This window comes from Lithobates pipiens, unplaced genomic scaffold (assembly GCF_037356315.1).
Source record: "Lithobates pipiens isolate NorthernLeopardFrog02 unplaced genomic scaffold, aLitPip1_a1.2 Scaffold_22, whole genome shotgun sequence".
In the NCBI taxonomy this organism is placed as follows: Eukaryota; Metazoa; Chordata; class Amphibia; order Anura; family Ranidae; genus Lithobates; species Lithobates pipiens.
Window position 1 is genome coordinate 141,612,044 of NW_027507784.1, and position 15,251 is coordinate 141,627,294.

The 15,251-nt window shown below is 43.5% G+C and overlaps 1 protein-coding gene and 1 long non-coding RNA gene across 2 annotated transcripts in view; one reads left to right on the forward strand and one right to left on the reverse strand.

Moving 5' to 3' along the window:
* SLX9 (SLX9 ribosome biogenesis factor) overlaps positions 1-4,939 on the reverse strand; it is a 308,491-nt gene extending 303,552 nt beyond the window's left edge. Inside the window, exon 1 of the mRNA XM_077448410.1 lies at positions 4,739-4,939. Coding sequence (XP_077304536.1) covers positions 4,739-4,897 — 159 coding nt within the window. The 5' untranslated portion in view covers positions 4,898-4,939. The remainder of the gene's footprint in view (positions 1-4,738) is intronic.
* LOC143924221 (uncharacterized) overlaps positions 1-15,251 on the forward strand; it is a 292,570-nt gene that overhangs the window by 34,360 nt on the left and 242,959 nt on the right. The window lies entirely within an intron of this gene.

Consider the following 15,251-nt stretch of genomic DNA (forward strand, 5'->3'; position numbering starts at 1 on the left):
TGTACAGTTATAGAGACAGGGTGAATGGGGTTAGCATCCAGTGAGGGCATACCCATAAGCCAACAGTACGTTCTATCAAAGTTACTGTAGTTTCAAGAGATGAAATGTTAAGAGAGGGAACTAAGCCCGACAATTGTGGAGCACAGGAGAGGGTTGCAGGGTTAACAATTTGCCTGCCTGCTGTGGAAACTTCAGCTGCTGACTGAACTTTTAACTGAGGTGCGGCTGCCATTGTGGAAAATGACCCGCTTTTCAAAAAGGTCTCCAAGAAAGAATTCAGGGCTTTTCCTTTTTTCCTGACCAGCATAGAGAGGTTCCCTGGGGTCTCCTCTACCTTTTCCCGTTATTTTGGGAACTCTAGATAGCCGGTACCCGCCTCTTATTTTCACTGTATGGCCGGCTCTGTGCGGAGCTCCGGTCCTATGCCGCCATCCTCAGAGCCTCCACGCATTCGCCTCCTATTTGTATGTTTGAATCCAAAAAATGAAACATGAGCATTTCTCTTGTTTTGTATGCCAGGTGTAATTCTCAGTATTTTTTCAGATTTCCCATTTATGAAGCACTTCTCTTATTGTCTATTAGCTGTAATTCTCAGTATCTGATATTATAGGTCAGGGGTATTAAAATAAAATTCATGGGGGACCAGTCAGTAAAATATTTTGCTATGACTCCACTCCCTTCTCATCAGTTCATTTTACACTTTGAAAACCCTGCTTGTAACAGCGTTTTGTACTAGCATTTATGAGCGTTAGCGTTTATGGGCGTTTTTAATAAAAATACACAGAGGACACTCCAAAAATCCCACAGTGCATTCCAAACTCCCACAATGCATTGAAAAAAATAGAACGCCGAACACTAGTTAACGCACGTTTATGAGCGATTATGCGCGTTTAATCGCTGTTTGTCGTTTTTTAGCGATGAAAAACGTCAGTTTGAACGCAAATTTCTGGCATTCAGAAAAAAAGCCCATAAACTCCACTGCTCATTAAAGCTAAAAAACATCCATGTGTGCATGGACACATAGGCTAACATAGAGTGGAGTTTATGGGCTTTTAAAAAAAATAAAATAAAAAACGCCCAAACTCCAATAAACTGCAGTTTATGAGCTCCAGTGTGCATGGAGCTTTACACTGCACTTCTTTCCATCACAGCACCCCCCCCCCCTTTACAATGCAGCCCCCCTTCACATCATAACTCCCCCCCCCCCTTACAATACAGCACCCACCTTTATATTACAGCGCCCATAGCTCATTATGAAATACTTTCCTTAGAACAATGCCCTGCAGTGCAACCCAGACCCACAGCCGTCATTTTTCACCAGAGTGACATCACGGCACAGGCCCTGACAAACGGCACCAGTTGGGAAGAGGAGAACTTCCGCAAAAATTAAAAGTCAGCAGCTACAATAGCTGTAGCTGCTGATTTTTAACCATCTCAATATGGGCACTTTCATCCCCTTTCCTGCCCAGGCTAAATTTCAGCTTTCAGCGCTGTCACACTTTAAATGATAAATACTCAGTCATGTAACATTGTAAGAAAAAAAAAATTGTTATCGTTTTTTTTTTCCATACAATAGGGCTTTTGTTTGGTGGCATTTAATCACCACTGGGGTTTTTAGTTTATGTGCTACAAAAGAAAAAAAGACCGAACATTTTGAAAAAAATAAATAAATAAAATATTTTTTCTTAGTTTGTTATAAAATTTTGATTTCAAAATATATATTGCTATATTTCTTTGGTTAAAAAAAAAAAAAAAAAAAAAAAAGGGAATCATTGGGTTATGAATATTATTTGGTCTGTGTGAAAGATTTAGGCTACTTTCACACTGGGGTGTTGGGGGCATCGACGGTAAAGCACCGCTATCTTCAGCAACGCTTCACCGTCATTTATGCAGAGGTTTTCAGCCGCTAGCGGGGAGCTTTTAACCCCTGCTAGCGGCCGAAAAAAAAGAGTTAAAACTGGCCATAAAGTGGTGCTGTATACACGGCTCCTACAGCTCTGCAAAGATTCAGCTTGCCGGACTTTTTTTTTTTACCGTATAGCGCTATGGTACTAATCATTGCAAATGTATCACACTTTATGTACTGCTGGTCTCTCTCATTTCTTGAGGCCCTAACACATCAAGAAAGTACAAATATCCCCCAAATTATCCCTTTTTAGAGGGTAGACAGTCCAGGGTATTCCGTAAAATGCATGCTGAGATTTTTGAAGCTGTAATTTCTTTTCCCCACAATTCTTTGGAAAATGAAAAAAATTATTTTTTCCCCCACAAAAATGTCAAGTTATTTCTCACACATGGCATAGACATACTTGCAACTACATCCCAAAATACATTCTGCTAGTTGATCCCGAGTATGGCGATATCACCATAGAGAAGCGCAACATCCAAGTAGTACTTCAGGCATTATCCATATTAAGACCAGACATGATTCCGACACTTTGTTTACAAGTAAAAATCGGTACCGGTACCCCCAAACATTATATATATATATATATATATATATTTGTAGAAGAGGCCCTATAGAATAAAAATGGTGGGTTTTGCAAATTTTTATGTCACACGGTATTTGAGCAGCAGTTTTTCAAACTAAATTTTACACACTAACGCATAAAGAATTTCAATGCACACAGAGACAATAAAATACCTACATTTTTTGGTAAAATATAAAATATGGTGCTGCACCAGGTAAATGGATCTAAATATGTCATGCTTTAAAAAAATTGTGCACACTTGTGAAATGGCACCAAACTTCGGAACAGTAATACCTTGGATTGTACACTCTGACAGATGTTGATCGTCCACCGGCAGAACACTATTGCAGATGTTTTTTGCACTGGCACAGATGTTCATAAGGATACTGTGACAGATAAATTGGCTAGCACTGGTACAGATGTGATGGGGCACTGTGACAGATGTTTCGTGCACTGGTACAGATGTGATGGGACACCAATGGATGTTTTTGGCACTGGTACAGAAGTGATGGGACACCGATGGATGTTTTTGGCACTGGTACAGATGTGATGGGACACCGATGGATGTTTTTGCGCACTGGTACAGATGTGATGGGACACTAATGGATGTTTTTGCGCACTGGTACAGAGGTTTTATAGGGACACTGACAGATGTTTATGGGGAAAGGGAGTGGTTGGTCACTGTATGTGGGGGGGGATCTGTGACAGCTCTGTGTGTAAAATCATCTTTACACACAGAGCTGGCACAGAGCTTGCAGATTCCCCCACTCCCCCCTGAGCTCAGTGGGGAGAACTGTCACAGAGACATGTGTCTCCGTTTACACTGTGAAGGCTGTGATTGGACAAGGCCATCATGTGATTGGGGGAGGGGGTCAATCACAGTATATGTGAATGCCCGATCCCACCTTGGCTCTGTCATGTGATCTCAACCATCACAGGATCACGCGCGGACCCTCACCTACCCAAGGATCCAGAGCTGTTCTCACATGGGCCATTTTCTTCACCAGTTTTCCGAACCAAGCATTGGCATGTTAACTGTGGGCAGCCAGCTGTGACTCCTTGCAGCTTTACAGCCAGTGTCCCACTGCATGTGAGCAAGCTGCATTGCACTTGGTGTTTGGTCCCGCTGTCTTCTGGGACATGTGACATATCCCAGAAAGTTGCAGGCTGGGGGAAGAGAACTTCCACTCAGATTACTTAAGCCAGCGGTTTTCCCCCTAAGTACCCCCAACAGTCCATGTTTTCAGGTTTTTCTTTACTTTGCACAGCTGCTTTAATTTAATATCAGTGACATGGTATTGATCAAAGCCATTTTATCTAAGGGAAGTTCCCAAAACATGGCTCCTTGGGGATACTTGAGGACTGAGGTTGAGACTCACTGACCTAGGTGATCCTAGCAGGGCAGGTACATGCCAAAACTAGATACCAGCTTCCCCTCCCCCAATAAAAATACAATTCAAATGTAGCAGAGGAGGGTGAGGGGAGGAGGAAGAGTGGAACTTTTAGGTGAAGTTGCTCTTCAATGTCTGGTAAAAGGTGGCACTAGAACAGGAAGTGAAGGGAATTCTTTCTAATAAAGAGAGAAAGCAGGCAGCAGTAAAACAGGTGTTCTGCCAAAATCTGTCCCTCCATCGTATAGTGTCTGCCCCGTATTGCGCAGGTGCATCGCTTGTGCAGCATGGAGGACAAGGAGACTCCGAAAGTCTCCGAAGATGAACGGTGCCTACGCACTTGCCAGTACCTTCTGCCCTGACTCCAGGTTCAAGCCCCACCATGCAAGTGGACATACGGTAGCACTTAGTAACAGGGCCCCTCGCCGCGCTTTAGGCATTGCCTCGCTTCGCTCAGCAATTTTTTTTATTCTAACTCTATGACCACTTGGATGGTGGGGCTTGAACCTGGACTCAGTGCGCAGGCACCGTTCATCTTCGGAGACCTTCGGCATCTCCTTGTGCTGCGTACTGCGTAAGCGCAGTACAGGGCGGACACTATCCGACGGGGGACAGTATTAAACACAACACCGGACAAGGCTGACCCTTCCTGGCTCCATCCCAAGGAAATAAAGTTTAGGCTTCAGATATCCTTTAATAAACGAGTTCTCATTGGAGTCAGGGGCACCCAAGGCTGGCAGGCACAGAATAGTATGGTTCCCTGTTGGTGGAGAAGGGAACATGGTCTGCAAGTAGTAGTGAGATGGAGAAGCTGCGCAGAGCACGCTGGGAAGAGGTCCTCCTTACACACAGACACGTGGATGGGCGCACTCTCACCTTTCCTCCCTCCTGCTTGCTCCATGCCAATGGCTCGGGCTGCTCCCCATCTGTAGGGAGCTTGTATTCGGACACAGCCGGAACATTCTCCTCCTGGGAGCCGATCCGGACCGCAGTATGGTGGAGCTTCTGCCGAGTATGTTTTATTTTCCCCACCATGTTTCACTCTGTCGGAAGTGAGAGCTGCGTGTCCATGACAACGTCCGGCTCGGATATCCTTCCCCTTCACCCGACCATTGACGTTCCGCAGTGACGCCCGGGGGCTCAATAGTGTGTGCAGATGTGTTCACTCAGCTGGTGAAATAAAGAACCATTCATAGAGCCTACAGTGTCGTCCTGTGAGGACTGCCCTGGCTTTTTATCTCATTGTCACCCACTCAATATAGCAATGGAACTAATCATTTATTCGTTTATTAGCTTTTACAGTTTAAATAAGTATCTAGTTGATAAGGTTGAATAAAGACACTGTGTGTGTATATGAATATGTGTGTTTACCATTTTCCATATACTTGTATGATGTGTTCACTAAGAAACATCTAAACTTTTTTTGAATTTACACTTCTTGCTGACACCACTAACTGTGGAAGGGTGTTCCACATCCGTACCACTCTAAGGCTACTTTCACACTGGGGCAGGCGGGCGCCGGCGGTAGCGTTGTTTTAATGGCACTATTCGGCTGCTAGTGGGGTGGTTTTAACCCCCGCTAGTGGCCGAAAAAGGGTTAAAACCGCAGGGTTTGCAGTGCTGCCCCATTGTTTATCAATGGGAAGGGGTGCTTTAGGAGCGGTGAATACACCGCTCCTATAGCGCTGCATACATGCCGCTTTTTTGACTGTCCTGCAAGCGCACCACTCCAGTGTGAAAGCCCTCGGGGCTTTCACATTGGAATGAATTGAGCTGCTCTTTCAGGTTGCTTTGCAGGCACTATTTTTAGCACTATAGTGCCTGCAAAGTAGCCTAACAGTAAAGAACCTCTTACACAGTTTAATCTCTTCATGACTGCACTATAGCCGAATGACGGCTATGGTGCGATTGCACATTGCTGACAACATGTGAGGAGCGTTGGTAAGCTACAATCCACATAGGGGACATCTACGCTCATAATCAAGGTGCTGATCATCACTGCAGCCCCAACAGTGCCCACCAGTGCTGCCAATCCATGCCCACCAGTGCTGCCTGTTAGTTCCCATCAGTAGTGCCTATCAGTGTCGCATATCAGTGCAGCCTCATTAGTGCAGCCTCATCCGTGCCCATTAGTGCAGCGTCATCGGTGCCTCCTCATCAGTGCCCATTAGTGCAGCCTCATCGGTGCCTCCTCATCAGTGCCCATTAGTGCAGCCTCATCTTGCAGCCTCATCAGCACACATCAGTGAAGGAAAAATTACTTATTTACCAAACTTTATAACAGAAATAAGAAAAAAAATTTTTTTTTTCATTTTCAGTCTTTTTTTTGTTTGTTTAGCAAAACATAAAAAAAACCCGTGCTGATTAACTGCTTCAGCCCCAGAAGACTTTACCCCCTTCCTGACCAGAGCACTTTTTGCGATTCGGTACTGCTTCGCTTTAACTGACAATTGCGCAGTTGTACGACGTTGCACCCAAACAAAATTGACGCCCTTTTTTTCCCACAAATAGAGCTTTCTTTTGGTGGTATTTGATTACCTCTGCGGTTTTTATTTTTTGCGCTATAAACAAAAAAGTGTGACAATTTTGAAAAAAACTCAATATTTTTTTACTATTTGCTATAATAAATATCCCCCACAAATATATAAAAAAAACGATTTTTTTCCTCAGTTTAGGCCGATAAGTATTCTTCTACATATTTTTGGTAAACAAAATTGCAATAAGCAATTATTGATTGGTTTGCGCAAAGGTTATTGCGACAAACAAAATAGGGGATAGTTTTATGGAATTTTTTTTTTTTTTTTATACTAGTAAGGGAGACGATCTGCGATTTTTATCGGGACTGCAACATTATGGTGGACACATCAGACACTTTTGACCCATTTTTGGGACCATTGGCATTTACACACATCGATCAGTGCTATAAAAATGCACTGATTACTGTAAAAATGTTACTGGCAGGGAGGGGGTTAACCACTACAGGACGATCAAGGGGTTAATTGTGTTCCCTCTCTGTGTTCTAACTGAAGAGGGGAGGGGACTGTTTAGGGGAGATGACAGATCGCTGTTCATACTTTGTATGAGCAGACAATCAGTCTCTTCTCGCCTCAGAGAACCGGAAACTGTGTGTTTACACACACAGATCCCGGTTCTCGGTGTGTCAGCAGCGATCGTGGGATTCCGGCGATGACCATGACCGCCGGGACCCACATCGGTTCCAGGGGCGAGCAGCTGGACCTAGTGGCCATAGGGCGAAGTGACATTACATAACATTGTTTCGCTCAGCCATGCCATTCTGCCGCAGTAAAACTGTGGCGGCTGGTCAGCAAGTGGTTAAATACTACCAAAAGACAGCTCTATCTGTCTATATGTCTGTTGTGGGAGTGATGTCAAGAGACTCCTGCCAGTCACAGAGCAGGAGTCCACGGCCCCGGAAGGAAGAGGGGTGAAGATGAATGCTGCCACCATCGGGGACATCACAGGCTTCGTTTGCAGGTAAGTGCAGCATAATGGGCTAGTATTTTACTTTGCTGGGGAATAAAGAGGAAGTAAAACCCATCAGGGTTTATTTCCTCTTTAAAGCATTTTTAAGCCCCAAAAATGAAATATTTTGCAGCCTACCAACCATTAGATGTGGTGGTTGCATCAGTTTTCTTTTTTGAGGCCTTTTCCCTCTGTTTTCACTTGGTGATCTAGCCAGTAACACACGTCCTGTATTAGAGTGCCGCCACTCGATGAAGGAACGCCTTTGGACAGCAGCATTACAAGGCTGGGGGAGGTGAGTGTAGATGTGCTAGCAGATTTAAAAGCACTAACAAATTGAAGCCACACTCCAGTTCACCCTGTAGTTACAGTTGTCGCAGCAACAGTTTTTTTTTCTTTTGCAAAAAAGGTTTTACACAAATAAATAATATCTGATCATTATAAGCATCACTGTCAGTGGTAAATGGGTTGTCTCAACACTTCTAAGCCCTTGTACACACAGTCGGAGAATCCGTCGGAATGTGTCCTATCGGACCGTGTTGTCGGCTAATCCGACTGTGTGTGGTCTGCATCGGACTGATTCCGTCGGACCAAGTTTTCCAACTTGCTGGAAATATTTTCCGACAAACTGGTCCGATCGGAATTACTCCGATCATGTTTAGCCTACTCCGACGGACAAGGTGCCACGCATGCTCACATTCAAATTCCGACACGGAAGCGCTCGCTCAGGTAAAACTACTGCTCGTAAGCGATATAGCACATTCGTCACGCTGCAATGTTAAAAATTCTTTCATCAAGCGCATTCTCTTGTTATTTACAATGCTGCAAGAACGAACTTATTTTGATGCTCATAGTCACACACACTTCTCCCGAACGTATTTCATTACTCTTTTTAACCATTTCAGCAATACAATTTTAGTTTGCGTCACATCTACACAATTTTAGATTTGGTTTATTCTTTTTTGGACGTTTTTTTATTTTTAATTCCTAAAAATCTCCTTTAAAGACAGTTTGCTCATTTCTCCTTTTTTTGGGGTGTTTTTTGTGTGTAAACTTACCACAACAACATTATTTTATTTTTTATCTTTGGTTTTTCTTTTTTAATCTACAGGAGGTTGTTTAGTGTTGGTACCCCTTGTTATTCATTTCACTTTGTATTTTTGAAATGTACCTGCCTGCTCACAAATAAACTGGCCTTTTGGAAGGAAAACACATTACACAAGTATTTCATCAAACAAAAAAAACCTTTATTTTGGTCGCTATAAAATAAAAATAGGAACGCAGCGCTGGAGAAACTTCTTACTTTGGTGCAGTCTTTGGCCCCCAGGGCAGACATGAACAAATTAGAATATAAAAAATTGGTGGCCTGAGGAGTACATATCTCAGGGAGAGAAGTCTGGTCCCGAAGTCCTAGAGAACAGGAAATTCAGATGCCATTTATGTCCCCCAGGATGTGGATCTTCAAGAGGCTGCATCTTCTGGCAGACCAGACTGAACCCAGGCCATCACTCTCTTGTCTTCCTTGGGCACTTCCCACTAGGCATCCTTCGAGGCTGTGGCTGGGCTCCTGTAGTTGGGGCAGGAGGAGGAGAAGGAGGGCGTTGGTCGACCTCCTGGCTGCCACTTGCCACAGCCTCCCCCCGACTGAGGTCTTCCTGTGTATGAAAAGGGGACATAGTTTTAGTTTTTTGATCATCAATCACACCATTTTGTGCTCCTGGCTTTTGAAAATTGAATGTTACCAAATAGAACAGACTATCATTCTGAGACCAGCATTTTTCTTTCCCGTCCCAATCATTTTTGGTCACTACTGTCTATTGAGATGTAAACCACTTTGAGAAATCACAACTTACTGATCAATAAGAACATCTAGTTAACATCATTAAATGTAACACAAGAAATATGTTCAACAATGCAATACCTGTCTCAAGCTGGGGCCCACCACATGTTGCTGCCTGGAAGGCCCAGGTTGGACGTTGGAAGCCTCAGCTGGGGGTGAAGGATGCCTTGAAGGAAGACTGGAGAGTGGTGGCCTGAGTGGTGGCCTGGGTACCCCCTGGTCTACCAGAAAATGCAGCCTGTCAAAGTGAACCATCCTGGGGTAATAAACGGCATCTGTATCTCCTGCTCTCAAGGACTCCAGGTGCTTCTTTCTCTCCCTGAAATATGTAATCCTCATGGCCTATTTCCTGAATTTTCCTATTCAGATAGGCCATGTCTGCCCGTGGGGACCATGATCCACACCAAAGAAAATAGTTTCTCTAGCGCTGCATTCCTCTTTGTTATGTCGGCATAAAACTCGTTGTGGAACTGCCACAGGCAGGGCATCTCCTTGTAGAGTTCTAGGAATAGCCCCATAAAATTTGGGTTTTTGAATGGATCCATATTGTCTGCAAGACACAACACAAGACAAACCCTCAAATACTAATAATGCCATTAAAAACCCTCCTAATCTTGTCCCAACATCGGCCTATATAGAAGCAGTCTAGTCTAGTGAAGCACCAAGTTAAAAATTTTACCTTCGTTTGCACGTTCATCACGTCCGCGCCTCACTCTCTTCCCAGATCGTACGGACAATACACGCGTGTTGTGTTTTATATACAGTGCGCATGCGTGAAACTCCGCCCGCCCCTGACGTTCTTTCTAGACTATTCCCCGCCCCTTCACTTCTGGCGCAGTGGGGAGAGCACATGGCGGAGAGAACGCAGGTGCGCACTAATAATAGTTCCACTAACGAGGAGGAGGGTGAGGAAAGCCCGGAGCCTGAAACGTCCCGATCCAGGAAGACAAGATTTAAGGCCTCAAATATGTCTTTTGGAGAGATGTTGGAGATGGTGGACATATTGAACAGGACCGACTATGATGGGAAGTATGGACCTTACCCAAACCCAAATATCAGAAAGGCCAAGATCATGAATAAAGTTGTGAAGAGTCTTCATAAGAATTTTGGGGTACACCGATCCAAGGATCAACTGAGAAAACGCTGGTCAGACCTAAAACTGAGGGAGCACGAGCAGTACCTAAGGATCAAGCGTGTTCTTAAAAAAAGTAAGTAGTTGTCGTGTGTTCATATGATTATTCTTGCTTGCATACTGCTCCATGTGCTTTGATTTCATTTTGTGCATTTTAAAATGGCCACTTTCAAGTTCATGGTTTCATTCATTCGTAAGAAACATCGTTCTGCAGGGAAGTATTCCAGCTTAACAAAGTGTACCCAATAATGTTCTCACCTTGTAACTCGGCCCAAAAACACAATTGTACAACATTTCCAAGCAATGTTTCAGATTCCTATTTCTGCCCTCTGTGTGCTAATTATTCTTTGTTTACATTCTCATAGGGGAGAGAAGACTCAGCAAGTATGAGGACACCAGGGACCACACCCCTCCCAAAGAAGGGCAACTTCCAAAAGCACAAACAGAGGAGCAGGAGCAGGAGGAGGAGGAGGAAGGAGAGATTGTGGAGGTTGGACAAATTGTCACCACAACAGGTGAGTGTCGGAGAACACAGCTTCCGGTAAGCTCAGCAATGTATGTCACCATATTTTTATTACATGGTGTGTTTTTTTGCTTTGTTTTGTAGGTGATGTGGAAGAAGATTCCCGTTTTACCAGTGAAAGTGTCCAGATCTTGATCGGGGAGATAATGGGGTGCAATCGTGATTTGGAAATTATCCAACAAAACATCAATGATGTAAAAAATAAAATGAAGAACATCATTGATGTTTTGGGGAGAGTGTGAAACAACAAAAACTAGATAGGGTTTTATTTTTGCTATTTTAAAAACAAAATGTTGTATTTATCAAAATTCCAAATTTGGAAGATGCACAGAGTGTGTAAACATGCGCTATCTCCCATCATGGGGGATCAAGGTACATGTTTTGTGGAAAGTGTCTGAGATGAAGGGGTTGCAGCCCCAAAGCATGTACATTGATCCCCCATGATGGGAGATAGCACATGTTGACACACTGTGTGCATCTTCCAAATTTGGATTTTTCAGGGGTCACACCCCATGTGATGAAGGCAATATCAGCCCAGTTTGTACATACTCAGGTCTGATATTGTCTTCACTTTTCAAAGTTGAACTTTGTAAGTTCCTGTGTTCAGTATTTTACGGTTTAATACATGCCTGTTTACACAAAAACAACAAGGAAATTCTGATTAAACTCTGTTTTGGATACACACAATCTCTTGGTTTGTTGTAAAAACCTTTTCGAAACGCACATGTGAATGTGCTTGTATTAAAAAGTTTAATTATCAACAATGTGTGGCTTCCTTTTTCATTGCGCATAAAATGTATTTGTAGTCAAATTTTAGTTTGTGCTGAGAAGGAGTGTGATTTACTAAAGGCAACTCCACTTTGCACTCCAAGTGCAGTTTCAAGTGTACTTTTAGTGCATAGTGGATGTGACTTTAGTAAAAAACACCCAGAGTGAGGTGTAAATTTGGACAATCATGCCATTTTCCTGCCATGGTGCTGAAAATGAGCACGATTTTGGTCAGTAATGCACTACATACATTAGTTACAAAAAGAAGGTGTGTGTGTAGCAGACCCACAACATAATAACGTTATCTGAAGAAGAGACTGTCCCCTCATCTCGCTCTGAACTTGGGTTTGCACTGTTGGTGAAAAAGGCACAACTTAAAAAAAAATGGCAAAGTGGGAGGCCACAGTCTGCCATTCCTGTGGCATTGAAGGACACTGTGTAGTGAAACAAGTACAAAAATTAGTAATTTGACAAATCAACATTGCAAGCAGATTAGAGACCCACATTTTTGGTCTAAATTAGTATAACATTTTGGGAACTGAGTATTTAAAGCCTAAAGTATAAGGTCCCCTTATGAGAGTCATCACCCCCCCATCCCCCCCCCCCCCATATGATGGGCCCTTGCTAAAAAATGAGGGGGGATGTTTAGGACAGGTAACCCTCTCCACTTGATTGAGAGCTGAATGCCTAAATAATGTGTGATACTTTGTGAAGCCTCTCCTTACTTACACTATTGGCAGCCCACGGGACAGGTAAGAAGTGTCATAATAACAAAATGAAAACAAAATGGAAGCACATTTTGACATTCTGCTATTACATAGCAAGAAAATAAAAAAAATAATTGCATTTGAAAGTATTGAGGCAGGCCCTTACACTACATGCTTTGGTGAATTCGTCCATAAATTTGACCATCAAAAAGGTAGGTATAGTGTGTATTGGGTTTGGTCAAGTCATCAGATAGAGGATTGCTATCAGCTGAGATAGCAGTTGGGGGGAGGGGGGTTCCTAATGAGTTTGGCACAACCCCAAAAATTAAAAAAAGGTCACTTTGCATGAAATGAAGCACACACATCACATTTGTAGACATTTTAGGGGGTGTTTAGGGGAAAGCAATATTATGGAGCTGACAAAAAACATTGTTAAGTGACTAGACCAGTGATGGCGAACCTTGGCACCCCAGATGTTTTGGAGCTAAATTTCCCATGATGCTCAACTACACTGCAGAGTGCATGAGCATCATGGGAAATGTAGTTCCAAAACATCTGGGGTGCCAAGGTTCGCCATCACTGGACTAGACTATAGTTTTATGGGCCAAGAAGAGCATGGTGGGGAAGTTAGTGAGGACAAAGGGGCAGAGCATATGAATTAGAGCATATTGCAATGATGGTAATTAGAGAATGAGGAAAGAAATGCAAGACATTAGCAATCATGAAATACATAGAATGTGATGTTTAAGGATAAAACTTAGCTTCATATAGTCCTTCTGCAGGACCTGAATGATGGCAGAACAGGTCTCTGGAATAATAATCCCCAGAGCCTGGGGGGAGATGCCTGTAGAGAACTTGAGGTCCTGAAAACTTCTCCCTGTTGCCAAGTAGTGCAACGTGGTGATGAGCCTCTGCTCCGGAGTGATGGCTTGCCACATGCAGGTATCCTGCCTGGTGATATAAGGGGTCAGCAAAGCCAGCAGACAGTGAAAAACGGGGTCCGTCATCCGGAGATAATTCCTGAAATTATCAGGATTATTCTCGCGGAGCAAAGGCATGTGCGAGAACTGGTCACGCTGGCGCAACCAATTCTTGGTCCACAAATGCCTCCCCTCCCTGTTCATGGACCGGGCTTGTGTCAAAGTAAGAACCCCAACACGAAGCCCCTGCACAGCACAAACTGTACAACGAGTACGTAGACGAAACATGGTTTGAAAATGGTCAGGTCGTCAGAACGGAAACCAGAAAGCACCGATAAACAGCAAGGCCTGAAAGAACGACCTGAATAGCAGAAGCAAGCAGACAATAAAAAATGCCTTTCAAAGCGTACTATACCAAGATATAGTCCACAATGAGAAACAAATACTTAATGACTGCACGCACTGATTATCAGATACGCAAAGACAAGCAGAAAACGAAGAGCAGTAGCGATCTGAATCACTAATGTGAAAAGCGCGAATCGTCTCTCCCCAAACTTCTACTAACACGAGATCAGCAGAAGGAGCCCAAAGGGTGCCGGACGTGGTGCTGAACTTCCCTTTTCTAGTCCCGCCGTACACGGCTTACGTCACCGCGTTCTTGGCAACCGCAACATCCGACAACCTGGTCCAACCGTGTGTATGCAACAGTTTCGGACACAATCCGTCGGACAAAATCCATCGGACAAAATCCAACGGATTTGGTTGGCAGAATGTCCGACCGTGTGTACAGGGGCTAACTAATACATTTGGAGGAGAGCTTGCTCTTTGGAAAAAAAATAGACTTACTGGCCAGATCACCAGATGAATAAAAAAAGAAAGCCTAAAGAAAGATAATGCAGCCATCAGATCTAGGAATTGGTAAGCTGCGATAAAATAAATTTTTGATTTTGGGTTTTATACTGCTTTAAGATTGAACCGCTCGTTGTCCAACTTCATTGTGTGGCTGCATGTCTTCTTTAGAGACCTTAGGTTATATTGCAACCATATCCCCACTTAAGTGTCTCTTCTCTAGGGAGAATACGTTTCAAGTGGTTCTAAAGTCTAAACCTTTTTTACCTTAATGTGTTCCCTGCATTAAGTACAAAAAAAATTAAAAATGCTCCAATACCTGTGTCTGGCAGAGCTGGCAGTCAATAGCAGCAGTCATCCGCGCTATATAGTGTGTATGGCAGAATCTGTTGTTTTTTGTTTTTTTTTAGCATGCAGGCTAAAACAAAAAACTAACAGTGTATGGCCAGCTTAAAGCCAACTATTTTTTTTACAATTTTATTGTGTGCTACTCTGTCCAGCTGACAACCACACCCCAATTTATTATACAACAGCCATTGACAAAAATAAAAACATATCTTAATTGGCTAGAATAAGCTTACAGGAGAAGTATGGTCAAAGTTCTTTTGGCTATACTTGTTCTGGAGATCACAGGACGGCACTTAGTTCTGCACTCCTGTGACTCAGATTTAGTCATCAGCAGGCTAAAGTCTACTCTCAGCCAATGTCACACAGCCAGTCCAGGCTCTGCACGGATCCAAACAAAAATGTCGGGATCCGTCCAGATGCTTAACTGGCAGCTGAATCAGCCTCTCAGCCTGCTGCTGGGAGCCTGAGCCAGCAGCTCCGCTCTCCCACACAGTGTGGCGCCAGTGAGCGTTAAAGGGCAGAGCTTGTGACTGACAGTCACCGCTCTGTGCTCAGAGCAGACCCAAGAACTGATTGATCAGTGTTCTTTGATCGCTTATATCTCGGTGTAGAGGCGGTGAGGGCCAGCTGCAACTCAGTGCTGTAGCCATCTAAGTGATTGTTTTTTGGGTCCCACACTTCTCTTTTAAGTCATAAAGAAATGTATTTTTTGCCCACTTTTGACACTTTAAAATGTATTTCCACCTTTGCAGTAAAATTTGAGAACCTTCTACTATATTACTATACAGTATTTTATGTGTTCCCATTCATATTCACACT